The sequence below is a fragment of the Dermacentor variabilis genome, chromosome 1 (assembly GCF_050947875.1).
Source record: "Dermacentor variabilis isolate Ectoservices chromosome 1, ASM5094787v1, whole genome shotgun sequence".
NCBI lineage: Eukaryota > Metazoa > Arthropoda > Arachnida > Ixodida > Ixodidae > Dermacentor > Dermacentor variabilis.
The window spans coordinates 191,719,735-191,747,398 of record NC_134568.1 but is presented as its reverse complement, the minus strand read 5'-3'; the positions used below and the strand labels follow the sequence as shown (position 1 = coordinate 191,747,398).

General features: G+C 49.0%; 1 protein-coding gene across 4 annotated transcripts in view; it reads left to right on the top strand.

Moving 5' to 3' along the window:
* nvy (CBFA2/RUNX1 partner transcriptional co-repressor nervy) overlaps window positions 1-27,664 on the top strand; it is a 205,692-nt gene that overhangs the window by 15,540 nt on the left and 162,488 nt on the right. For 3 of the 4 annotated variants that reach the window (XM_075702299.1, XM_075702306.1, XM_075702289.1), the window contains exon 2: window positions 2,175-2,429. In XM_075702299.1, coding sequence (XP_075558414.1) covers window positions 2,321-2,429 — 109 coding nt within the window. In that variant the 5' untranslated portion in view covers window positions 2,175-2,320. Of the gene's footprint in view, window positions 1-2,174; window positions 2,430-10,758; window positions 11,045-27,664 lie in introns of those variants that run through there. The other variant, XM_075702331.1, reaches the window with a different exon arrangement.

Here is a 27,664-nt window from a genome sequence, read left to right as displayed (position 1 = left end):
GGTGCTTGTATACTTGCTCTATTATTTGGTTTATGCTTGGTCTATTATTTCGGTATACTTGGTCTATGTATTTGAGGCTCGAGCTGGTTGCCTGAGAACAAAAACATACCGGAGCAAATATTCGCAATTAGATGAGGCATGCGTATGCTGCAATAAAAATCCGGAGACCACTCAGCACATCCTAATGGAATGCGAAGGGTTTCACCCAGCGAGACCAATACGTAACGCACAACTTTCAGAAGCGCTTGGATTACAAATACATAACTGTATTTGTTTTTATCCTGCACTGTATATTATTCTCACTATTTCAATATACCCAGTGATGTAAAATCTTTCTAGTTTTCGTTTTGTGAATGTATCCCTTTGCCTGCTGTCCGTATGGTCCCCAGGTCCCCTCAAGTTGTCTATCACAACTTTTTTTGCCTGGAGGACCCCCAACTTTGTGTTGGAAATAAAGTGAAGTAATTTAAAGTAGACGGAAGTATCAACCGGTCAGCAACCGAGATAAGCAAGATACATTTAGAGTATTGGTGGAAAATAAGCACGGAAGAGCTGATACGACTGGATCCGTTACAGGCATAGGCAGCGGTACAAGGTAGGTACAGCAGATTAAAAAGATTTATACAAGAACGCTACAAGGAAGTGCATTGATGGCATGCCTGAGTAACTCAAGCAGGCAAGGGGACGACTTGTTCCCACCCCGTTTCAAGGGGGATGTTAATAAAGCATCGTCATCATCATTATCATCATATTACACCTGTACAGCTGGGCTGCTGTACAAGGTATACATAGAGGTTTGAGGTAGAAAGAAATGATTAAGGAGATGTAGGCAAAATACTTGACTCATAGGCGCGTATCGTTCACCTGATTAGCTCAAGCAGACTAGGTGACTATTTCTTGCCGCCTCGTTTCAAAGGGGGTGCCAATAATAATAATAATAATAATAATAATAATAATAATAATAATAATAATAATAATAATAATAATAATAATAATAATAATAATAATAATAATAATAATAATAATAATAATGGCGAAATAACTTCCATTAGCAGGACGTCGGAGCCAATGAATCATTTGGTCGAGTATTGGTTGAATACTTGCTGAACTTCCCAAGTACAGTACGTGCTATAGAGCAAACCAATTACCGAAGACAACCAACAGAATCACAGAATGTAATACAAATGAGTATAGAACATCTTCATCAAAACATCTGAACCCCTATTCACAAAAATGTGCCTACGCTAGAACTGTCCGTAAGAGCAGATGCCATCCAATCGGGATGTTGCTCATACTATTAGCGAATGCGGCGAGCCAATGGCAAGCAGCACTTACGAACGAAAAGTTTGTTAATTTTGCCCCTGGTAGTGTGACGACCGATAACAGCTACTTTCAGGTTCCACACTTAAAGAACACACTAAAACATGGTAAAATGGGCGGCACAGTAACAAAACAGAGTAACACTTTCGGTATCAATAATTAAACAAAAAAACCAGTATCATTGAATGCCGATAGGAGATTTCAGGACGTTCTTTAGCGATTCTTTCTGTCATCGTCTATACGAGCCTTTTGTCGAAGCTCTAGCATTTTCCATCTTTGTTTGCTTTTTCGTTCTTTTTTTGGTGTGCATTTATGTTTATTTATGTTCACTTGTTTTCTTTGTTTCTGTCAACTTTCATCCTAACCTACCTGTCGCTTTTCTCCGCTCTTATGCTGTTATCTTTAGATCTTCTTGCTTGGGCGCAGGACAGGTCAAGTGTCCACCAAAAGGTGAGACAGCTAGTAACGATGCCGGCGGCTTCCCACCCTTCCCCTTTTTTTTCCTCTTTTCCTAATGAATGTAACAAATTACTCCAGTGTGGGTACGTTTGGTGGTTGTCTGTGTTAAACTTTCGCGCTCACTGCTTATTTCTGTTATGTTCAAAACTGGGAATGTAGGCGTCTTTAGGGCTGGCTATTCCGAAATCCTAAGTAAGCTACTCCAGGCAAGAAAAACGAAGAAATATCTCAACACGCAAATAGACATGCAAACACAAGTCGCAGGCAAGACCGGAGTTCGAAGCTCACATGTCCCTTTTGTTGTTGTTGTTGTTGTTGTTGTTGTTGTCTTTCAAAAATTTTGCGAGGATCGGAGATGCCGCAACCAATTTGTCTTTCTTTTCTTCCCTCAAAAGCATGTTGCTGAGCAGCACGTGACTGGAGGAGCCAATGAGAGCGTCTTGCCGAGCCGCATCTGGGCCAGTGCGCAACCCGGGAGGCACGTATGCCGTGCGTTCTGCGATGACGGCGAACGCGCCGGCGAGGCTGTGAGCCCACCCCGATGAACTACGGAGGGTCCACGATCGCGTGCTCCAGCGGATATACAGCGTCCAGCACACTGCAGCATACTGTCATGGCAATGGGATACCCCGTGTACAACGTCGGCGAATGTGAGTGTACGCATCCACGTTGGGTCCGCGCCGCAGACGATGCTTGAGTGCAGGTGGTCGCCGGTGGGAAAGCCACTGGCTACGACTTGCAGACAGGTGTTGCGCGCAAGCAGCGACGCCCGCAGCGTTCATTTGCGCAGGCGCGTGTTTTTGGGCCAGAGACTCCGCCATACGGTTCTACAGGGAACAAAGCCACACAAGGCCGTAAAGGAATTATTGCGTTTTAATTATGTGCAGGCGGGCGCCTTTATGGTCCACCTGCGGAGGCCTTAACGCACTTCTTTATTAAAAGTAAAGGAAGGATATTCAGTCACCTTACAGTGATGATGGCTACTTATTTTCTCGTGGAAATGAGGGAAGAACCACAATAGTGAGGTAGGAATAAACATCACAAGTCACAGCCCCCGCTCGAAGAGAGCTGAAAAAAGTAAATTGGGTCCCAAAGTGTGGTCCGGGGTATACAAATACACGGAGTAATGCATTTTCTCAAAACGTCCCTTAAAACGGGACCAATAACTTTATTCAAGTGAGAAAGAGCGCTATTTAGAAAAAACACACACACAAACGTTAATGCTAGTATTGTTCGGAAAAAACGGGCAAAGTAAAGGAACATTATTATTATTATTTGTGTTGAACACATATGCACATATACACAGTTCACAGGAAAGGGAAAGCGACGAGCAGGCTGGCAACCGCCACAGGAAGGGGCACAACGCCTGCCTACTCTTCTGATGGGAGGAACAGCACGTTGTGAGTCGGAATAAAACCCACACCCTGCGCATGTTGGCTGCGGTTTCTGACCCTTCTAATTTCGAGGGGTTACGATAGCATGTAAACCTTGTGCACAGCGCGGGTTACGCACCGAGACGTCACCATCGGAGCGCACAATGTGCTGGGCAGCGTGAAGTAATTGAAGGTGTTCATTTTACTCATTTCTAAACTGCACAACACAGGTTACATTTTCCAGAAAGTGAAGAAGGTATGTATGCACATCGGCTTAGTTCTCCCTTCAATTCCGGAATCGTACCGCACTTTCACAGGAAAGCGTGTTGCCGTCGCACCAGGATCAGCCTCGATCTCAGCAGTGGTATGATAGGCACACAGCCGGTAAGATATATACTGCTTTCGACTGTAAACACTATCAGTGCTTGGAAAAACTGGCTTCACGTCCCATTGAAGCCGAATGATAACCGATAGTGCGAGGCGACCAGCATTTGTTTCATTGTGGGAAATGAGTCTGCGTACGTGAAATCAAAAAAAAAAAAGGAAAAACGAAGACAGACAGGTGGTACCATAATAAGGATGAACCTTTGCAATGTCTTGTAATGATGACCCAACAAAACCGAAGAGTGCGCGGAAAGTCCTAAATGTAGTAAAAAAGAAAAGCGCTATCGCGCTTTTTGCCAATATAGATTAGGGGAAGGTTTCAAGTCGTAGTAATTATGACAAGATTTTGTAAACGACAGATGAAAACTGCCAGTTAACCACCATCTCAAAGGAAACAGACATTTGCTGTCATTTATTCGCATTACAATACATGGAAACGGACTGGAATTATAAAGCCACGAGCGTGGCTTGAAGGTGTTTAGTATTTCGTTGTCTTGAGTGGTGACCCACTCGGAGCGACTAGCATTGGCTCGCTCTTCGATTCCCTGAGTTAAATACACATCAAACCAAAGTGGTTCAACATATGCCCTCTGGATCTGCTAACCATAAAGTGACATTCTATCTCAGGCCTCTCTGTACAGCAAAAACGCTGCATCATCGTTTCAGTCGTCATAGGGGGCTCCACTGGCTTCGACTCGCGCAGCTTCTCGATGGAGCACTGACCAAAGCTGACACGCACATGTGTCGCCTTCGTAATATTTATGTGCAGTCATATATGCGCATCGTCTGTGGTGATGAGCTCTGTTCTCTTCGTTGCGCAAGCCCATTAGCCTGGTCGCTACGCTAATATACGGTTTTCATTGTGTTGGAGGGTCATTCTTCAGCTGATCATCCGTGCCGTAGGAACTGCGACTGGTGGCGCACGCTGCAGTCAGGAGTTGCACAGTTCGGAAACCTCTTCTTCGTGACGTGGCGAATCCGAACACGTGCTGCTGGTTCTGTCGGGACCACTCACGCGATTCAGCAGTTGAACGTGGTGCCAGATAAAGCACGCACCATGCTGCTCATTTATGGTATGGAGCGTCCGAGTTCGAGCCCGGCGAGCTTAGCTTCTGAAAGGGCGGACCCGCGGCCCAAAGGGGAAGTGACTGCAGGCTGCGCGCACGGGGCGTGGCGCTGTTTCCCGTCCCGGCGCTCTGGTCTGCATACAGTCTGAGCGCGTAGTAGCTTTGACTTGACTCGACTGCCGCCCTGGCCGCTTCGACTCTGTGGTCGTGCGTGCGTGCGTGCGTGGGTGCGCGTGCGCATCGCTTCTTGCACTTGTTTCAGAGGCCTCGTCGTTCTGCGCCCGGCTGTCGGTTTCCCTGGGGCTTGTCTTGCCTTCGCCTGGCTTGTCTCGGGGCCGCGCGGCTTAATCCGAAAAGGGTTTTGCTCCGCCGCCTGGTCCGTGCCTCGTCTTCTCTCCTGTAGCTGCTTGCCAGGCTTCATGGAGCTTGTCAGGGCTCTTATCACGCGGACTCGACTCGGCGATGCGAACGCGTGCGTGAAGCAAACGCAGACGAGCGCGTCTTTCCCCAGCAAGACCGGCGAGACTCAGAGAGGAAACGAGTAATTTCTCCCATCAGAGCGCTGGCCCCATGACGCGAAACATGCGCTCCGAAAGCGAGTAAAGAGTTGTACAAAGCAAATACCAGACAGCGCAATAGCGGTCGTAATCTTCGCTCGGCTCGACGAGTGTGAGCGTACAGGGAGAAAAAATGCCGCGAAACACACCTCATACGTAGACCCACTCTGATCAATGCATGGAGAGGCCTAAGCCAACAGTTACTTCATGGCTGGACATACCCGAAACTAATGTGACTGCGTCCATTGCATGCTTCGATGTGCTCTGCTGTATACGCGCACAAAACGTGAAACTCGCCACTCTACAGATGTTTTACGGGAGCCCTATATAGAGCCTGCCGATGCAAGCATTGGAACGCTGTGCATGACAGTGTAAAGGCAGATTTATTCGTGTATGCATTACTGTTATTCGTGCAATGAATAATAAATTTGAAGCAGTTGCCTGAGTGAATGTCAGTGAATACATAGCGTTACAGGAATACATAGCGTTACAGTAATACATAGCGTTATGAGGTTTGAACATATTGTAAATGAGCTAAACGTTTTGTGAAGCGCTTTCATTCAACGTATTCATTCACCAAAAGTATTCATTGGAGGTATAGGTGAATACCGATTGCCTATCACTTGTACATATTGCTTCCTCTTAAAGGGAAGAGTCTCGTAATTTTCTGTATATTTAATCTGAATCCTTATCGGGACAGGTAGAGTTTGTGCGATGTTTTCGGTGCACCAATGCTGGCATTAATGCAGGGCTAACGTCAGAGCTGCTATGCAAGGCAATACAGTCAAATGGTTGCTGAATCGCGCAGGGCGTTTCCGACGCTCCAAAAAGGTTCAAGAGAAGCAACATGTGGAACCGCCGACTTATCGGGCACGGAAGTGCTGAGCTTAAAACCTATTCTGTACAACATATTACCACTGTCAAATTCTGGCATGTTGCCTTCTCTAGCCGGTTCCAAGGGAAAAAAGAATATTAAGAAAATTCGAGATTCCTGTGACTCTGGGCCCGTATTCACGAAACAGTATTTACGCCAGAATTTTTCGTACAAGCATACGCCAGTCAGTCGTGATCGTAGACATATTATTAGCAAAGGCGGTCGGCCAGTGGCAAACAACACTGTATACGAACAAAAAGCTTTGTGAATTCGACCCCTGGTTCTCTATAAACTGCATTACTGCAAACAAAAGTTAATGAGCCTCTGAATTCTCGATAGGTTTATACGGACTCACGTGATCTTGAGAAGGAACCCCGTATTTCTTGCAGACTTGAAAGGAAACCGCGCTGCTGCCTCAATAATTTCTGTAAACTCCTAGACAACGCGAAGAGCTCCCTCGCAATTTGTATTCACCAAGCGCTGTAATTGTTCGGAAGAAGAAATTCCAGTCGATGCTTACGCTGGACTTATGATTAGCGAAGATGGACAGCCTGTGGCAGAGAGCACATATGAACCAAGAGTTTCGGGAACTCGTCCCGTGAAGAAGCACGCATGTAGCTTTCACGCAGTAGCGGCCCCGACGTGCGCTGTCCTCAGCGGTGTCCAATGGCACGTAGCACATGGAAGACACGCCCAGTTAGCCACACATCTTCGATGCGGCCTTTTCTGAGTTCGCCTTCACTTCTAGCACGTTTCTTACGCATCTGAGCATTGGCCGGCTGTTTTTGTGAATGCGGGCCTGTGGTTATGGGGCTCGTAACTCCTTACGAATGCAGGCCCTGGGCCCGAATTCATAGTTCTTCGTTCGTAAGTGTTCCTTGCCATTTGACGGCTGAATGCGCTCTGTGTTGCTATGAACTTCCTGAAAATAATTGTTACATAGTGTTGTAATAAGTAATCTAATTTTCGATTCTTTTGCCCTTAATGCGTCATTGATTCGCACAAAGCATCTCCCCTCTATCTTCGACGTCGACCACTCGGGGGGGGGGGGGGGGCGAATGATTAGAAAGGAATAGAATGACACGAGAAGAATCTTTACATAATACTGGCCCGGCTATAATGTTCCCGGCCCCTTTCCGGTTCAGTCGAGAATTCCCCCTTTATTTCGTTTGATAATTAAAGTTTCTGAAGCAAATATTAGTCAAATCAGTCTAATTATTCGTGGACAGGGTGGTAGGGTGCAGGAGAGGACATTGACACGGGCGCTTGCCCGAGTTCACGGGCAGGTGTATATGCATGCTGGGTGAAAGGAACATGAAGGCAGACTAAAGAAAATGGAAGGTATAGGGGCATATTGAGAACAAAGTTGAGAATCTCGAGTTATAGCGTCAGGTTGCCTTCGTCATCGTGAGGCAACAGCCTATGCGAATTAATTTGCAGAAACGTTAACGCCGTCTCTAAACTCCGCGCGAGCGACACATTTGCAACGGTCGCGGTGTAGCCGTCAGTCTACAGCGCGCCGCGAAAAAGCTCCTCGCCGGGAGAAAGGCATCTCTGCGCGGGGCGGTTGTTAGCATGGCGCGGGTTGCGCGATGCTGCCGAGTGGCCCGCGCGCGTGCCTGCGATGCATCTGCGCGAAGAGAGGAGACCGCTGCGCGCGTGTTTTTCAAGTCTGCGCGCGAGCAGCCCCTGGTGCAGGAATGCCGGCGGAGCTGGCTCTGGCTTGCGTCTCGCGATTTGATTCCCCCCGGCGTGCGATGACAGAAGACGGGCCCGGCTCGAGTGGACGCGCTGCCAAAGGGTGATAGCCGCCGCGCCACGGCCATGCCCGCGCACTGTCACCGCTCCCGCGAGCAAATCATCTCGCGTCACGTGACGCTGACATTGGACAGCGGCCCGACGGGGGCAGACCGGCTGTTCGCTCTGCCGGGCGTGTTTGCCCTCGCTCGACGTGGGCGCGCCAACTCACAGTAGCGCGCGGCGTGAAGTGACTCGGGGCCTGCAGCGCAATATCACGGTGCGCGTGCATCACGCGTGCGCTTTTCTGAAATGGCCGCCATTGGCGGTTGCCGGAAGAGAAATAAATCGGGTCGATCTTAAAGTGCAGGTTTACTCGCACTATAGTGGCTGCACTCGCAATTACTCACATGGTATCGCTGGAGTGTCGTGCCGCCGGACACGTATTTCCCTGTGATCGGGAAACTGAGCTGCAGCACGTAGAGACGATTTGCTTGTGTGATCGCGCTGGCACGCTGCGTTGGTATATGCTCTTTCACACAAGTTCGCGTTAGCAACTAAACGCGGTTATGAGATTAACCCAAGTGCACACAAGAGCAAGTGTTCCCTTGAAAACTACAGTGAACTTATCCGCCTCAATACTTGCACCCGGCATAATACCGGCTGACACGTCACGTCTCAATCCGGAGTTGGTTTCGGAAAGATGCGAGCGGTCTTTATATGGGCTCTTTTTTCCCGTTGTCTGCGTACCGTATCGTTCTTATTAGAGCTTGCTATTAGTGCGCGCATTTCCTGTATCAGATGGAGCTCAAATGGTAGCCGATGATGAGCATCAAAAACGTCTTAAAAACAAACGTGTCAGGCTGAGACGCGAGATTTATTTTGGCTCTACTTTTAAACAGGCACAGCATTTAAAAAGACACAAAGACAGAAGATGCAGGAAGGCACAAAGAGGCTAACCGGAGTGGCGTGTGGTTAGCAGCCCAATGCTGAAGGATGGGGAAATGCGAATGGGAGAAGCTCTTTAGGATACTGGAAAATATATGGCCAGATAAGCGTACACGCGGGTTGTCAAGTTAGGGTACTCTGACATGTTACGTGTGCGTTTAATTTCGGATGCACCCGCCGTGGTTGCTCAGTGGCTATGGTGTTGGGCTGCTGAGCACGACGTCGCGGGATCGAATCCCGGCCACGGCGGCCGCATTTCGATGGGGGCGAAATGCGAAAATACCCGTGTACTTAGATTTAGGTGCACGTCAAAGAACCCCAGGTGGTCGAAATTTCGGTAGCCCTCCACTACGGCGTGCCTCATAATCAGAAAGTGGTTTTGGCACGTAAAACCCATAATTTAATTTTTTTTTCAGATTTCGAATGCCGTTTTGTGATGAAGCACCGAATGATAGGTGTGTATGGAAGGCCAGTTGAGACAGTTAATAAGGCTGGGCCCAAAATGAGATGACGATGAGTGCACATTGTGGCAAGCTGAGAGTATTGACATTCAGTGCCATCTAATTGAACATATTCGGTAAGAAGGAAGGTGGAATGAGCTTGCCGCACCGATACACTGCCGAATTCGGCGCGTGTGTGTGAAATGGGTTTTAGTATGCCACGCGCATTCGTTTTACCGTCTCCCGGGACGGGTTCATTAAAACAGGTATACTTTCTCTAAAGCGGTAATACAGCGTGCATGTCTTATTAGTAGTTTACGACATGATTCAAGATAATTAATGTAAACTCGGGACAATGCCCCAGTAGGGCATTGTTCACGCTGCAGAAGCAGAGAGGTACACAGAAGAAAAAAAATGTAGACTTCCGGACTGAGGCAGACTCCCTCTCTAATATAATATACTACTGTTAGCTGGTAACGTGGAGCATTCGCAGATATTTCAGTGTTTATATATATCATAATTTTATGTTGTGGTGCGCCTTTCTCATCGCAAGTCAATATATGCCCAGAGAAGTGCCGGTGTAACTTGAGTAGTTGTTTTGGGAAGGACGACTAATAAACTAGAAAGGCAGCCCAAAGATACTTTTTCTTCAGATTGTTATGCAGAAATACCATATAAAACACCTGTGGTCATCCACAAAGTTTTTTCCGCACGGATGCAGCAGCGATGAAAATGCACTTGCGCGCTGCTCTTGCCGCCGCTGACGTAAATGGGCTTCTGAAGATTGCGGCCTGATTGACGCCTACAGCCTGCATAATCTCGCACAGCTGAAGCGTTTCCCGGAAGACCGGCGCTGGAGCGGCAAACTCGACGGGGCCAGCTGAGCGCTTCCCGCGCGCGCTCTCCCGTCGCGACGCCCCGGAGGATAACCCTCGACGACGCAAATGCATTAGGGAAGAGAAAACACGTGTGGCCCGAACCACGGGCTCCTCATCCCATCGACGCAGCGAAGCGTAGTTAGCGCCACCCTCAAGAGATGGCCGCACGGCTCAGCACCGCGCAGGACGCATGCGCGGCATGCGCGTGTGCCGCCATCTGGCGTTCGCTCCTCTCCCCAGGCCCGGCGGGCCGTAACCCGGCGCAGTCCAAACAGCCCGCACCAAAGCCCGCGATCGGCCGCAGTCGTGTTCGCGCCCGCGGTCGGGCATCGACCGGCCCCTGAGAGTGGTGCGCGCAGCTCTGAACGCCGACCGGGCTTTTTTTTTTCCACGCGCTGCCGTGAAACCTTCTTCCCCCTTGACAGCTCCACATTCGTCTTTTCCTCTCGTATTTCACTTGCAGTAGTTGTGGTCCGGTGCGGCTTGCTGTACCGAAGTGCGCGGCGCTCCACTTTAACGGTGTACGTGAAAAACTTCGCGTTCGCTTATTAACAAAGTTTTGCAAGGTCTCGTTTCGTTCTCTCTGTGCCCTGCCAGTGGCTTCGTTTTACTGACTGCAACGACACTTTCTCTATGTCGTGATGCCACTGACCTAGGGCTCAGTGAGCTGTTCATTTTAGCCCGGCGTCGCCAAGCCACGGCGCTTGGTTGACGTCCTCTCTGCGCTCCCGGGGGTCTCCGTGGCCCGAGTCGTCATCGAGCGGCCGCGCCTGGCGTGCATCTCGGAACGGGACACTTGATCGAGCGGTTGCCCCTCGGCCGGGACCCGGCTCGATGCGTTGACTCTGGCCAGCGCCGTGATGCCAAACTTTGCCCCTTGGCTGTGCGCGTGGAACGTGTGCTCCTCCAGGACTATAAGTGCGACTGAGGCACTGCAGCGAGCGTCAACGTATCCGTTGCTCCACCTGAAAACCTAGCTTCCTGTCTTCAACCAGTGTACCTTCGAGGTAAGAGGGAATCCGTTCGTTTGAACGTGGGCTGGTCGCGTGTTATGTTAGGATTCGAGCTGGCTAAGGTTGAAGCAAAATGTTTAACGTCGTAGAATCATTTCTTTGGTTTGAAGGTTTTCTTTTTTCTTTCGGGGCGTTTGTAGTATGGCTGAAGGAAGAAAGCATGTCGTAGACTCTTGTATGCCCGAGAAAGCGGATATTATCGCTATTTTTTTTCCCTTTAAGTCACTCTGCGCCTATATCAAGGGGAGTATCTGGTCGATAACGTTGGCGTCTTCATTAGTGTAAAAAACATCACGACGCACGGCACACATTTGCTCAACTTTGCCAAAGGAAGCATCGGCGCATTTGCACGATCCTTCATACATAATATTATTGTGTGGCAACAACACAGATGATATGTCAACTGTGTTGTTTCTCTCTGTTCTCATTTCAGCTCTTTTTCGCTGACATACAGCGCTGCAGAATTTTGTCATGTCTTGGCTAGTGATTAGTATGCAATGCCGCTGTAAACTCTAGGGGATCACAGGTACACATCTGTCGGCCCACATGCAGCAACATAGAATTGTAGTCTTTGTGTAGTGCAGCATTTTAAGCTACTCGGATTGTGGCTCATAGTACAACATCTAAGCTCGAACGTCGATCCTCTAATGCCCTAAAACCAACCAAAAGACGGAAAAGCAATACCGCAACTCCGTTGGGCCACAAACGGCTGGTTACAACGGTTGGTTACAAACGGCTCGCACTCAAAACTCTCCTATGTGCGCCCGTGTCCACAAAACTCCTCTTACGTGAGGCCGCGATTGTCCATCGCCGCAGCAACCGTTATCCCGCCCAGCAATATCGTGAGGGACGGGTGAGGGATAAGGAAACGTTCTTGCGCAAGAGAAACACATGCCGTTCTTTTGCGGCCCTGTCAGCGCCATTGCAACCAATGTGCACTGGCGGCTCAGCGATGCAACTTCGCTCGCAGCTTTGTTGACAAAAGATGTGTCGTTATAGCGGCGCTTTCTTGTGTCTGCACCACTCTTTCAAAATTCAATGCGCTCGCTTTAGCTGTTAACGACAGCCTCCGCGCAGGTTCAGTATTCAAGTCGAAACACTGAGGGCCATGGCACTAGAGACGGTGCTGCCACGTGCGCTGCTAGCGTGCCTGCCCTTTATTGTGCGCATTGGCTCGCACTTTAGGTCGTGAAGATAAACCTTATTATTGGACGCACGAAATTTCTTTTCTACGGAAACAAACCTATGGTCCTACCAGGCTTCAGCCGCAGTGGCCATGAAGGCCAAGAAATGTACACTTCGGATTGGCCTTGCCATGCTTGAGCCACAATGGGCATGCCGGACCACGACAGATTTGTCTTCAACTACAAAGCTTTGTTTCTGCGAAACATGTGTGGGTTTCCTTTGTACTTTCGTGCTACATACAGGTGTATGAGAATTTTTCCTTTCAGGCCAATAACTGTACACTTTGGATTGGCCCTGGCAAGCTAGAGCTGGGCATGCAGGCCAAGAAGTGTACACTTCAGATTGACGGGTCGTTCAGAGTGTCAAGAAATTTTCACAAACTCGACCAGGATCCGTATTCACAAAACTGATCGCGCATAGCAACACTACCGCTGCGCTCGGTCGCCCGCCATTCATGATCGGCGAAATAACAAAATGATCGCCGCATTGACGGTGTCACTGGCTGCTAATAGCGCGAGAGCTTTGTGAATCCGGACTCAGGGCCTGTATTCGCAAAGCAGTTAGTATGATATATGGGTTCGTAAGAACGGGCACCAGAAAAATCGCTATAACGATCACGTTATTAGCGAGCGGGCAATTAAAAAGAGTTCTTACGAACAATACGATACGCCCCTGTGTCGTTCTTACTTCGCGGCGAACTTGCTTGTAGATGCATTCGGCGCATCTATGTCCCGGTGAGAAAAAAAAATGTAATCATGAATACATGAAAGGTTGTCGTAGAACGCGCAAAGGCGTCGATAGAAATGGAAGGAGAAACTCTACGTTCTGCGTTGTCAGTTATCCTTCCCTCTTTGCGAACGTTCTCTTGAAAACCAGGAGGAATTAACGAGAGACAGGATTCACAAATTTTCTCTTACTTAGCCAGTCGCGTTCTCTAATAATATGTTTGCTATCACGCTTAGCAGCTGCCTCTTCTTGCAAACCGCTGTAGCATACGAACTGCTTTGCGGATTCAGCCCTAGGTGCCTGGGCCAAGTCGAAGCAATCGCACAGCAATGTCCTCTGCAGTTGATATCAGCACGCGCCATTCCAGAGCCGTTCAGGTAAGTACAAAAAAGGAGAAAAAAAAAGCGCGAGCATTCTGTTTTAGATGGTAGCGGAAAGACGGAAATATTTCGAACAGGCTGGCAGCAGTGACCTGTCAACCAATTCCTGTGGAGGCCGAAAGCCTTTGGTCGATTACTGGAGTCTGACCTTCCCTCACTCGACCATGTGGTTTTTCGTTTTCTGCAGGAACCGGGTTTTAAGGGAAACTTCACTGAAAGGTTCTAAGATAAACTCGAGTCTAAAATCGAATGTAAGGAAGAAAAGAAATGGTGAAAACGTAACCTTTCGATACTATTTCACAAATGATTGTCCTGCTATCACGTGACGCTGCAGCACCGGTGAGGGATTGGTGATGGCGGGTAACGTCTGCTGAAAATACCCTAGTGTGGCGCACAAGCACTATACCGGTGCCATTTAGAATTTTTTCCCCTTTACTGTTAATAAAGATTTTGCATGTGTATGATATTCGCGCATCTGTACGGCGCACTTCATTCATGCAAAGTGGGATTATTCTTTTGGAAGCCGCATCGAATTCGAGTGCTGGGTGGAAGTAGACAGGCATACGCCATCTGAAGCGAATTACGTGAAGTAAACGGCCATCATATCTTGCGGAAGAGGGCAGCCGCGATCAAGTTACGAAGTTATCGTTCGGTGCCTACGCCAGCCCGCTAAAGGCAAGAAGAGTTTGGCACATGTGACATGAGGTACTGTCATGGTCGTGCTGGAATTGATGCCGTATATGCAAGAGAATACATTACAGCGCATCAAAAATTTGCAGAATTGTAGGCTCATTAAATAGCTTTCGGTGTTGCGCAAGATATTTTTATGGATAATTTAATTAGAATATAGTTTTCTAGCAGCACTTGTCTTCATTCAACCCAGAGAATAAGCTGGCTTTATAGAGAGGGATATTGAGCAATGTATCACATCTATGCCGTCAATTTCTTAATTGTGAAATATTCGGAGTGTGGCCAATCTCGCTATGCCACTTTAATGGAATACAGGAAGGCGTTCTATTCAGTAGAAATTCAAGCAGTCACGGAGGAGGAGGAGAAATAATTGACGGAACGACAGGGAGGTTAGCAGTTTTCAGACCGGCTGGCTACCCTGTGCTGGGGAAAGAGGGTAAGGGGAATAAAAGATAATCGAAAAGAGATATTGCAAAAAAAAAAAGGAAATAAGGAAGGTAGAGCAAAAAATAAAAGAGAAAAAAGAAAGGAGAATAGGGCACCGCTTAAAGTCTGCCTCTAAGGCCAGTCCTCCGCAAGAAGCGCAACAACGCTTTCAAAGCCTTCTGCGCTGAGGACGGTCTCGGCCAGTGTCCGAGGATCTTTTCCTCCGACAAAATTCATTTGTCAAGACTATCTAGCACTCTTGAAAGTTCTTTCCTGGGCGCACTGAAGCGAGGACACTCACAGAGAAGATGGGCGATTGTTTCCCCGCAGCCACAGTTATCGCATGTAGGGCTGTTGGCCATTCCGATTCAAAATGGGTACGCATTCGTGAAGGTCACTCCAAGCCACAAGAGGCACAGAATCGTCTCCTTAGATCTAGGTAGTCCTAACGGAAGGCGGAGCCGTAGATTCGGATCCAAGTTGTGGAGACGACCATTGGTAAATTCCGTCGAGTTCCACTGTGCGAGTGTAAGTTCACGTGCGAGAGAACGAAGCCCTGTAGCTGCGTCTGTTCTCGATAACGGTATAGCTACACAGTGGGGACCATCGATCATGAGCAGATCGGGCGGCCTCATCTGTACGGTCGTTTCTGTAGATACCGCAATGGCCCGGTATCCACTGATATGCTATGTTGTCCTTTTTCTATATTGCGTGGTGGTGAAGAAATTTTACGTCAGTGACTAATTGCTCATTCCGTCCATGACGAAATGGCGACATAACGCACTGGAGAGCGGCTTTGGAGTCGGAGAAGATTGACCATGCCTGGTGACGGTTCTTTAATTACGAACTCTAGAGCAGCACGGAGGGCGGCAAGTTCTGCAGCCGTCGGTGATGTAAAATGCACTGTTTTTAATTTTATGGTGACGGACTTCGCGGTAATAACCACTGCTCCTGCTGAGCTTGCAGAAGAAACTGAACCATCTGCGTAAATGTGAAGGCGTCCGCTGTGTTTCTCATGCAGGAGCAGTAGTGTGACTTGTTGTAGGACGAAAAATGACGACTGTGGTTTCTTTTGAATGTGGTTAGGAGGGCTTCGAGGGGATGTAGGCACCACAACGGTAATGGTGGTCTTGCTGCAGGCGTGAAGTTTGAGGGAAGCACTGCGCGATACGAAGTAATAATATCGCTGAATGCAGAGTGCGGGCTAGAAGCAGGAAGTGATGCGAGGTGGTGCGATGGAATCCGGGCGAAATGCCTGATGTGCATTCTTAAGGCATCAACGCGAATATATGTTGTGATTGGGTGATCACGCGCGATGACCACAGTGGCTGCTGAAGATGCACTTCTGGGAAGGCCAAGGCATATTCTCAGTGCTTGAGCTTGAACCTACTGGAGGACGTGTACGTTTGTTCTTCGGGTCCTGCCCAGCACAGGTAAGCTGTAGCGCATGAAGCCGAGAAAAGTACAGTATAACGTTGAAGCATCGCTCGTACAGATGCACTCCACGATTTTCTCGCAAGAAATCTCAGCACGTGGGTGATCATGGTGAGTTTATTTTTCATGTAGGCAATATGAGGGCTCCAGGACAGGTCGCAACCTATTATTACTCCGAGAAGGCGGTGGGTCATTTCATAACTAATAGCCTGTACATTGATTTTAATGACGTATGGGCCCATCGCCTTGCATGTGAAGGCAACCAGCGAGCACTTCTCCGATGACAGCTGTAGTCCCCGCCAGTGAAGGTAGTTTGACGTCAGTGTAGCCGCTCCCTGAAGCCTGGCACATACGTGTAGACCCGTCACCCCTGATGCCCAGAGGAACCGCACATGTGAGGAGCAGATGATTCGCGCGTGAATAGCTTAGGAAATATATACAGAGATACAGCAACAATCACAACTCTGCGCAAGAAAAGCGGAAAAATACCGATTGAGAAGAGTGTCAGGAAAAGGGGCACAGTGTCTCACAGTGTCTGCGTGCTCAGAAGTATTCACTACGTTAGACTCGGAATGGCTAAGTCTCAAAATCAACAGGGATCATATCAGCAATCTGAGGTTTGCAGATGACAGTGTACTACTAAGTAATGTTGGAGATTAACTTTAATAAATTATTGAAGAGATTAACCGGCAAAGTCTAAGGGTGTAGGTTTGAGGGTTAATATGCTACAGAAACAAATTGGTAATGTTCAACAGCGAGGCAGCAGAGCAAGAGTTCGTAATTGGCAATCAGGTTCTTGCATACATATGTGAAAGAGGAGGATGAAAAAATGGAGAAGGCCGGGATGTTATGCGTCTGGTTGGCTACACTACTCTGGGGGAAGGGAACAGAAATGTAAAGATTAGACAGAGAGAGGAAGGAAAGACGCGGTGAGTTTGCGCACGCGCGCGGAGGGCCCCTTCAAGTTAAAGGCGTTCACATGTGAACGAGAGAGTACATTCACTGATGCTGGTCGTGACAGAGAACCTAGATCCTGAGAAGTAAATTTGCAGGTGAATAAAAATGGGTGGGAGCGTGCATGGAAGACCGTCAAACGTATTCATGACCGGCAACTTACGGCATGATATCTACAGAAAACAAAAGCACAATGCACCCGTCCTAGCTATAGGGCTGAAAAATATGGAGGATGGCAAAGAAGTTCGAGAAGCAGCTAAGGATTGCGCAACGAGAGATAAAATACAAAAGAAGCTTAAGAGACGGGAAGGTGACGGTGTGGATTAGCGATCAAGCGGGTGTAGCTGATGTTTTGGTAGAGGTCAGAAGAAAGAAGCGGGATTAAGCGAATCGTGTGATGCGTGTAGAGCAGACCACCGGTGGTCTTTTAGAGAAACAGAATGAGCTCCGAGGGATGCTGAGATGCGCTCGGCTGCGGCAGTGTATGCGGTGGTATGCTGAGATTAGGCCTGCCTATAGGACGAACTCGGCTGACGCGGTTAAATTAAATTGGGACGTTTTATGGGCCGAAGAGCAAGGTATTGACTTACGAGGCACGTCGTAGTGAGGGACTCTGGATTAATGTTCACCCTCTGGGGTTCTTTAACGTGCACCCAAAGCTTGGTACCCGGGCGCTTTTGCACTTCGCCCCCATCGAAATGCGGCCGCCGTGGCCGGGATTCCATCCCGCGAACTCGGACTTAGCGGCGCAACACCAAAGCAACTATAGACGCCACCACGGCGGGTGAGTCGGCTGACGCAAGGTCGATGTAACTGAAAATCGCTGGGAGAGGCCAATAACCTGCAGTGGGCGTTAAATAGGGTGGCCGTGATGAAAGCACTGGCATAAAAAGAACCGCAGGTGGTCAAAATTAATACGGAGCCTTCTCACTTCGGCGTCCCTCGCAGACCAGCTGTGCATGTTCAGGGTCCTAAACCGCAGAATTTGGTTTTTAAAGCTGCAGCGTATCGAAGTGAGGCTATTCGCTGACTGTCGCATCAGTTCAAACACGGCTATATTATTGCTTTAATGTATGCCGGGCTATTCAAGGTGCAGGGGATCAAATAAAAACGCGCTAGCGAAGGCGTGCGACCCGATTGGGTTGAGACAACCGGCACGGCGCTTAACGCCAGGGTCATAAAGCCCACAGAAGCCCACATTTATCGCAGTGCTTCGTGATTGGCCAATGAATAAAATACAGAAAGACGAATGCGCGCGGCGCCTCACGAGCCACAGGCGCAGGAGAAGCTTTGTGCGAAGCACACCTTACACGCATGTTCCCCGTGTCTTTAAACGGACACTGAACAGAAAAATAATTTGAGCTGTATTGGTAAATTACGTTTCTACAATAAAAAAAAAAAAGCCCCTCTTACCGCGCGAGCGTGCTTGCTGAGCCAGAAAAGACGCAAACCGCGAAAGACGGGTGGCGACATCCCCTTGAACTTCGCACACCTGCTCACCGTGATGTCACGCTTTTTGACGGCGTCTGCTGGGGCCTATGGACATTTTTTTCTTATTGCCAAAGGGATACTTCAGTGCGTTCTAAAAGAGCCAGATACTGAATTTTGCAGATTTCGACAACTTTTATCGAGCACTATGGCCAGAACACGAAAACATACTTTGAAATCCCTGACACCACAGTTATGTAATGGCGCTGGGGTTTCGGCGCGAAATTTAAAAAAATAAAAGAACCTTGACCTTCATGTTTACTACTTCGTATAACCTATCAGCGCGTTATATTGAAACTAGAGTTTTCCAGGAATACTTTATCAGTCTAAACTGACTTATCGGCTGTCTTGAGTGTCTTAAAGAGATATCGTAATGAGATGTGAATTTTACAGTTCATTCCCCCCCCCCCCCCCCCCCCCCCCCTGGGACATCACTTAAAAGCTGCAAACATGCTTGGCTCTGTCCGTTCTGTTACTCTGCGGTGGGCGTCACCATTTTCGTCGCTTCGTGTTGTCGTTGCCATTGTGCTGTCGTCGGTGCATCCAGCCAGTGTAGTTTTGCACAGAATTGGTTGGGTTGTTCACAAAGTTGGGGGCGCTGAGGGAAATCGGGGAGTAAGTGCTGCCTCAGTAGACGAATTGAGAACGTTAGAAAGCGCCGAAGGCCGCACCAGTCGAATTTGCAAAGCTTTTAGTTCGTAAGTGATCTTTACCATTGGCCGTCACGACTGGATGACACCTGCCCTAACGAACAGTTTTAGCGTAACCACTTTTTTTGTGAATAGAGGTCCAGAGCCCAGTTCACAAAAAATACCTGGGCCCGTATTCACAAACCGCTCTTACTGTACAATTTTACGGAATAAAAAAATGTAACCCATTCCTGATGACGGATATATGATAAGCGAAGGGGGGCCGGTTAATGGGCAAAGAGAACTTAGGAACGAGAAGCTTTCTCAATTCTAAAACAAAGGCAGCGTTCACGAAGCTTTTCATTCGTCAGAACTGCTTATCGTGCGCCACGTTCACTGACAGTACTGGCGCAGGCAGCCAGCGAAGGACAAATTGTTCTTACGAAGGAAATGCTTTGTAGTTTCCGTCCCAATAGAAGGTACTGCACTGTTTTCATCCTCCCGGTCTGCACGCATACATGTAGAAGAGATCACGCTAACGCTCAATGTTTACGGCTTTTCTCGGGCGAGCCAGAGAATATTCGATAGCATGCAGCGATCCTCAATATACAGTGCTACAACGCCCATAACAACATTGTGAAACTTTTTCCAGCAGTCTTTAATTCTTTTTCCCATTTCCTTCCGGGGAAACATATTTTTGATCCTTCGGAACCGCGCGGGGAGCGATGGTGTGCACAATTCTGCGATCCTCTCCGCGCGCCGCTACCTTCCCCGAGCTGTGCGTCACGGGCTCTTGCTGCAGCTGCAGACACCGGCGTCACCGGCGAGAAAAGGACGCGCATGTTCTCATATACGGCGGCCGAGTTGCGCCCTGGCAGGCGCAGCCGCGGCAGAGCGGGGATTCGTGGCGCCAACTGTCAAGATTAATGGCCCGCTAATTGGTCCGCTGTGACTCGTGAACCCAGCACGTGACGTGTTGACGCGGCGAAACGCATTAGCGTCCGGTGGTCCGATGCGATCGACGGCTGGCGAGGGGATCGCATTTTTAATTACAACGGCGTCTGCGCCGCTCGCGCCTGCGTGCGCGCGCACGTGCTCAAGTGGAGGCGCTCCCGTTTCCTCTTCGCTCGAACCTCGCTGCAGGGGCTCCTTCGTGCTTCGTTTCCGTCTGAGCGTTTCTCACAAAAGAAGCGCCGTCGGTAGCCCTCTTGTGCGTGGATATTGAGGCTTGCCGTTTGCGCATAGTCGCGATAGTTAATAAAAAATCGTTAATGTTTATGCTTTACGCTACTCCAGACGCTTTCCACTGTGTCGGGAAAGCTGTCGCAACTCACTGTCGTACCCTCTCGTGTCAATACTGCACTTATGACATTAGGCGGCGAGGCCTTGCAGTGATTGAGCCGGCCTCAAGAGTACGGGGTCGGGCCCCGTCCGTGAAAGGAATGCGCATCAGTTGGTGGAAGAAGACTGACTGAGTTTATTTTCTAGAAAAAAAAAAAAAAACGCAGGCGAGCACCGCATGCGTTCGAGGACGCAAACCCTCGGCACCTGTCCGGTGGCCGAGATGCTGGGGGCGGGTTCTCGGAACTCGACTCGGGCCGGGGTCGCGTCCCGCTCCTGCCGCGCTGGTGCTTCCTCCAGCCGAGAAGCGACGGTGCGTCGCTTGTACACAACAAGGAGAAACTGGATTTTCATTTGTTTAGGTATAGTGTTCGATGCGGTGGTCAATAACGGCTAAACTCATACTGATAGGCGACGGTATCCTCGGGGTCCTGAAGGCACTTTCTACATTTACTAATTTAGCGTTCTCGCGAAGCATTGTGCCAGCATGTGGCGGCGCAACTAACCTTTAAATGAATGAGAGTACGTGCGCATTTATGCTGTGGTTCGAGAGGTGAAGCGCATCGACATGGGTCACTCGCTGAAATCAGTCGCTTCAGTCGAAGCCGCTTCAACGATGACCGTTATTACACGTTTGGAAGAAACCGCACCGGCGAGGAGCACGCTTAAAGATGATACAAAAAGGGCCGTTTGTATACTGTTACGATTGGCTTGAAGCACCCAGCGCAAATAAAAGTATCGAAAAACCACGTCTAATTGGAAAGCGGAGGGTAGATCCCAAATCCCTATGGGTGTCTTAGGTGGTTCCTGGTCTGGCTGGCACCCCGCAGTGATTACAGGCCCTTCTGTGTGTATGCGGGACAGCAGTAGGGGGGGGGGGAGTAGGGGGGGAGGCGCCTCCCGCGAGCTGTGCCTGTCAAGGGGAGACCCTCCTTGTTCGAACCAAACGGGACCCACGGGTTACCGCCAGCCGCGGCAAGCCCGTGCAACATCGACTAGGAGAGAGGGAGCAGCCGCCAATCACACAACGGACTCAGTACATACCATGTGACGATGGCGTGAGCGAAATCCCGCCTTCGATTTTAAGAGGCCAATTTAACCGGTCCCGCAATGTATCTTTTTGTATTCGTTCTTTCCTACTTCGTTACCATGGAATAAACAGTGCAAGCGTCGCACTAGAAATCGTCTCGCCCCTGCTTGGTCGCGATGATCTTCCAGGCGCCTGCGGCCTACCGGCAACGCCACGTTGTCCACTAGCAACGCCGGTCAAAGTTCAAGTAACCGACGTCGCGACAGTACGGATAGTTAGTGTCAAAACTTGTTGTACACATTGAAGACAAGTTTTTGTTGTAAACGCATGTAAATGCCCTGTGGGCATTTACATGCGTTTACATTAGGCATAGGAAAGGAATTTACACGCAGCTGTCACCGTTAAAAAGTAGCACGTAAACATCAACCACATATTGGATATTATCTTGAAAATATTTAATGTCGCAACAGTAGTTAGGCACTGGATATAAAGCGTGAGGCATCGTCTGAGAAAATTAAGGAAAGAAAAAAAAATAACGGCGCGGTGCTCTGGCGTAGAGCTCGAGCAAGCTTCCCTACCTGACTTCTTTTATATATATATATATATATATATATATATATATATATATATATATATATATATATATATATATATATATATATATATATATATATATATATATATATATATATATATATATATATATAATGAAATGGGGTTTATTGTAGCTCGTTCGAGGGATCGCAGGTAGCTCTAGATCACGAGTCCTAGCGCTTCGCATCAACAACCCGCGCTCGTGTCTCGCGCCGCAGCGGTGGCAGTCCGCACAGTGCCACTTGCATATTACCCACTACAACTTCCCCCGGGGCGAAGAGGAGCCATCCTGGCGACCTAAGGCGATGATACGATAAGGGGGTCGTGGTACGGCTTCAGGCGGCTGACGTGAACAGTCTCGCGGCCACGGCGGCGTTTGTCCGGAGATGGCGTCACCGGTTCGACCACTCGAGGGCATGTAGACGGTGAAGAACTGCTAAGAATGTCAATAAGAGACACAATCCACGGATCTTTTCTCTGTTCAGACGGCATGTCACTAACGGCAAGCGTAGCAACCGGGCACTCTATGGGTGAAGGTGGCCTTTCGTCGGATCGCATGGGCGCACGGGAGAGCGCATCTGCATCAGAATGTTGGCGCCCGGATCGATAAATGACGCGAATATCAAATTCTTGGATCCGAAGAGCCCAACGTCCAAGACGCCCCGACGGGTCTTTCTGTGACGCAAGCCAGCAGAGCGCGTGGTGGTCTGTCACAACGTCGAACGGACGGCCATACAAGTAAGGGCGAAATTTGTTTAAGGCCCAAACTATAGCTAAACATTCTTTTTCCGTGACAGAATAATTGGATTCTGCCTTCGTGAGAGCACGACTCGCATATGCAACCACATATTCTGGAAAGCCAGGCTTCCGTTGTGCAAGGACGGCCCCAAGACCAACGCCGCTGGCGTCGGTATGAACTTCAGTCGGTGCACTCGGGTCGTAGTGGCGTAGAACAGGCGGTGAGGTAAGCCGACGGCGCAAAGTGGTGAAGGCTTGGTCACATGCCGGAGTCCAGTCGCGAAGGTCACCAGAGCCAGCCAGGAGCTTCGTCAGGGGAGCGATGATGCAGGCAAAATTGCGCACAAAGCGGCGAAAATAAGAGCAAAGACCGACGAAACTGCGGAGCTCTTTCACTGTAGTCGGCCGCGGAAATTCTGCGACAGTACGAAGTTTGTCAGGGTCGGGAAGGACGCCGTCTTTGGACACGACATGGCCAATTATGGTCAGCTGGCGGGCTCCGAAGCGGCACTTTTTCAAGTTAAGTTGAAGGCCGGCGGTGGTAAGGCAAGTAAGGACTTCGCGTAGACGAGAGAGGTGAGTGGTGAAATCAGGGGAGAAAACTACCACGTCGTCTAAATAACACAAACACGTCTTCCATTTGAGGCCGCGTAGAAGATTGTCCATCATCCTTTCGAATGTCGCGGGTGCATTGCAGAGGCCGAATGGCATTACTGTAAACTCATACAGGCCATCAGGCGTAATAAAAGCTGTCTTCGAGCGGTCGGATTCAGCCACTGGCACTTGCCAATAGCCCGATCGCAAGTCCAAAGAAGAAAAGAATTCGGCACCATGAAGACAATCCAGGGCGTCATCTATGCGCGTTAGAGGATAGACATCTTTTCGTGTAATCTTGTTGAGGCGACGATAGTCCACACAGAAACGAATCGAGCCATCTTTTTTCTTAATGAGTACTACAGGAGATGACCAAGGACTGCAGGATGGCTTGATAACACCACGTTCAAGCATGTCTTCAACTTGCTCGGCGATGACACGACGCTCGGTGGATGACACGCGGTACGGACGCTGGCGTAATGGTGCGTGGTGTCCCGTATCAATGTGGTGAGAGACGGTACTGGTGCGGCCTAATGATGCTTGGTTGCAGTCAAAAGAGGCGTGAAAATCATTTAAAAGAGTAATAAGCCGCTCACGTTGTGTCGGCTCGAGGTCATCGGCAATAGAGCGACAAAAAACATCCGGTGGTACTCGGTTAGATGGCACATGGGGTGCCAGTGCTGTTACGTTGGCAGTATCCACGTCGTCGGGAACAGGGAAATGCACAATAACGTCAGCGTCCACAGTCTGGATGGTACCAATAGTCTCGCCACAGTGCAAAGCCAAAGTGTACGAATTTGGGTTAGAAATCAGTATTGCTGCAGCCCCATGGTGAATTGTGAGGAGGGCGAAAGGCAACAATATAGGTAGGCGGCGAATGAAGACGGCAGCGGGTGAAAACATGACCGTCGCTTCGGCAAGCGAGGCGCATGAAAGAGGGACAAATACCGCGCTGTGAGGGGGAAGGTCAGTATCTGAAGCTACACAGATCCTGGTAACATCATGAACTTGAAAGTCGTGAGACGGCAAATCGCACAGAACGGAGAACTGAACCGCAGCACGTGCACAGTCAATGACGGCGTGATGGCGCGACAGAAAATCCCAACCGAGAATCACATCGTGGGAGCAACAAGTTAGCACAAAGAAATCAATCGAATACAAAATGTCTCGAATCAACACCCTGGCAGTGCACATAGCGACAGGCTGAACTTGTTGTGCACTGGCTGTTCTAAGCAATAATACCGAAGGCATCATGGTCACTTTCCGTAATGCACGGCAAAGTTTCTCACTAATCACAGATGCAGCAGCACCTGTATCGACGAGCGCAAGACATTTGATGCCATCAACAGACACTTCAATAACGTTAGCGGGGGAAAAACGAGGACTTTGATGTTCCGACGATGACGCAGTTCGTGCTGCAGGAACTGCGGAAATCAGTTTTCCGCCTCAGTAGGACTGGCACTGGGCCTACGACGCATGGGTGAGAGTGAGCGCCGACGAGGGGAAGGCGAGCGACGAGTATTGTAGAGCTGTGACTGCGGTGCTGGTATGTCATCAGCAGCGTAGACTTCCGGTGGTGGTCGCTGAGGCATACGGTATGGTCGGAAGCCGGAGCTGGGTGGTCGCGCGGTGCCCACGAAGGCCGGCAAGCGCCGGCGGCAGAAGCGCGCTACATGTCCCGGTGTACCGCAGGCATTGCATATTGGGCGGTTGTCAGGAGTGCGCCAAGGATTTGTGCCTTGCTGCTGTGCGCTGAAAAAGGGAGCGACCTGCTGGCGAGGCGAGGGCGGATGGGAGAACACCGGCTGGGGAGGCGCTGAAGGCGGAGGCGAGAATCCCGGCAGACGAGGCGCCCGTGCAGCGGCTTCAGCATACGTCAGAGGCGCGGCCACGAGAGCCGGCTGACACGGAGGTGGAAGAGCTTCGGTCACTTGCTCTTGAATTACCTGTCGGATCGCTGGAGCCAAATATTGAGAAGGCTTCTCCGTGGTCGGCAAAATCGAGAGCTGTCGCGCGACCTCCTCGCGCACAAATTCTTTTATTTGCGTCAGGAAAGTTGTGTGGTTGTCGCCAATAACCAATGCTGCTAACGAATCTTCCGTAGGCGGTGGGCGCCGAGCTAAGATGCGTTGTTTCCGTAGCTCGTCAAAACTTTGGCACAAGTTGATAACTTCGGCCACGGTACGCGGATCCTTCGCTAGCAACATTTGAAATGCGTCCTCATCAATGCCTTTCATAATGTGTTTTATCTTGTCCTGTTCCGCCATTGACGGATTCACGCGCTTACACAGGTCAATGACATCTTCGATGTAACTTGTGAACGTTTCACCGTGATGTTGCGCGCGCCCCCGTAAGCGTTGTTCTGCGCGAAGCTTGCGCACAGCGGGGCGCCCGAACACTTCTGTGAAACTTGTCTTGAATCTGCTCCACGTTGTGAAATCGTGTTCGTGGTTTCGGAACCAGAGGTTCGCGACGCCGGTTAAGTAAAACAGCACATTGTGCAACTTCGTGACGTCGTCCCACTTGTTATGCTGGCTCACCCTTTCGTAAGATGACAACCAATCCTCCACGTCATGATCATCGGTGCCGCTAAAGATGGCAGGATCACGCTGGCGCAATGCACCGGAAACGATGACCGTCGGAGGCTGTGGTGCATCTTCCTGGGTGGTTTCGTCAGGCATGGTCGCAGCAGTCGGTAGCGTCCGGCTTCGGAGTTCCAGTTTTCGAGGTTACCCCGCACCTCCACCAAATGAAATGGGGTTTATTGTAGCTCGTTCGAGGGATCGCAGGTAGCTCTAGATCACGAGTCCTAGCGCTTCGCATCAACAACCCGCGCTCGTGTCTCGCGCCGCAGCGGTGGCAGTCCGCACAGTGCCACATGCATATTACCCACTACAATATATATATATATATATATATATATATATATATATATATATATATATATATATATATATATATATATATATATATATATATATATATATATATATATATATATATATATATGCGGGGCCTTGCTCACAAAGCGCTGCGTTCATAAGCGCCGTTTGGCCGCTTACTGATGAATTGTTCGCTGTCACAATTGATCGGCTCCTGTTCCGAGCCGCTCTGGCGTACAAACTTTGTCATTCCGTCCCCTGTACCTGCGTTCACGAAACAGTTCACTCGCCAAAGCGTTGTCTATCGGGACAGTTAGCGCAATCTTAACGAACGTGGCCAACACATTGCCAAAAAAGATCCGTGAATTCGGCCCCCGTGGCGCTTCCTGTGAAATCAAAGTGGCGAACGATGAAACATGTTGCTGTGGCTCACCTTAATTTGCTATGGCAAGCTGTAAATGAACATTTGTCGGCAACAGTATACCGTGTGTTTGATTTTTGTTAGTTGGAACAGATCTTTCTTTGTCTTTTCCTTTCTTGCTTTAGCACGCAGCGTAAATCCGAAGTCCGCTTATCTAGGTGAATTGCATGAATATCACGACAAGTCAATGTCGATGCAGGTAAGCAACTAAGATTATTACCTAATGAACGTCTTAATTACTCACTCTATGGAACATGTTGCAGTTGCGAGAATGGAACCGAGTAGTAGCGAAGCCATGCGTGGTTAGCAGATATTCAAAGACTATCCCACTTTCGAGATATCCTAAAGTGCGCTAGGAAATACATTGACGTTCCACTCAAGAGGAAGTTTTTCTCTTACAGTTCGAAAAGATCTTAACTGGAACGACAATGCATTTTCAGCAGTTTTGAGGACGGATATCTTGAAGGTGCTGCTATTCTTAATATTTCTGTTAAGCAGACTTGACTTCACTATACATTGAAGCTTCAATTTCGCAATTGCAATATCTGGCCTGAACTGAATAAATAAAAACTAACTAATTAATCCGCTGAACTCAACTAGAGAGAGAGGGAATGAAGAGGAAAGGCAGGGAGGTTAACCAGATACGAGTCTCCGGTTTGCTACCCTACACTGGGGATGGGGGATAGGGGTTAGAAAGATGACAATTTATATTGGAGATAAGTGAGTCAATCTTTTTAATTAGCTACGGGGACATTGCGATTTCGCATGCAGGTAATTTACGCCGCTCTAAAACATTAACCTCGAAAGCGAGGAAATGGGCGTTTCTCAAAGGCATTTTTTTAAAAGTTGGTTTGGAACTAAGAAAAAAAAAGACAAAGAAAAGCATGTGGTATATAAGAGCAGCAGATACATATTTAATTGCCGATCACCCACTCAGAATGTCACTAAGTCGATGCGAGGTTCTTCTTTCTTTCCTTCCTTCCTTCCTTCCTTCCTTCCTTCCTTCCTTCCTTCCTTCCTTCTTTCTTTCTTTCTTTCTTTCTTTCTTTCTTTCTTTCTTTCCGTCCCACCCGTCTCCCTCGTGAACTATTTTCAAGACGAA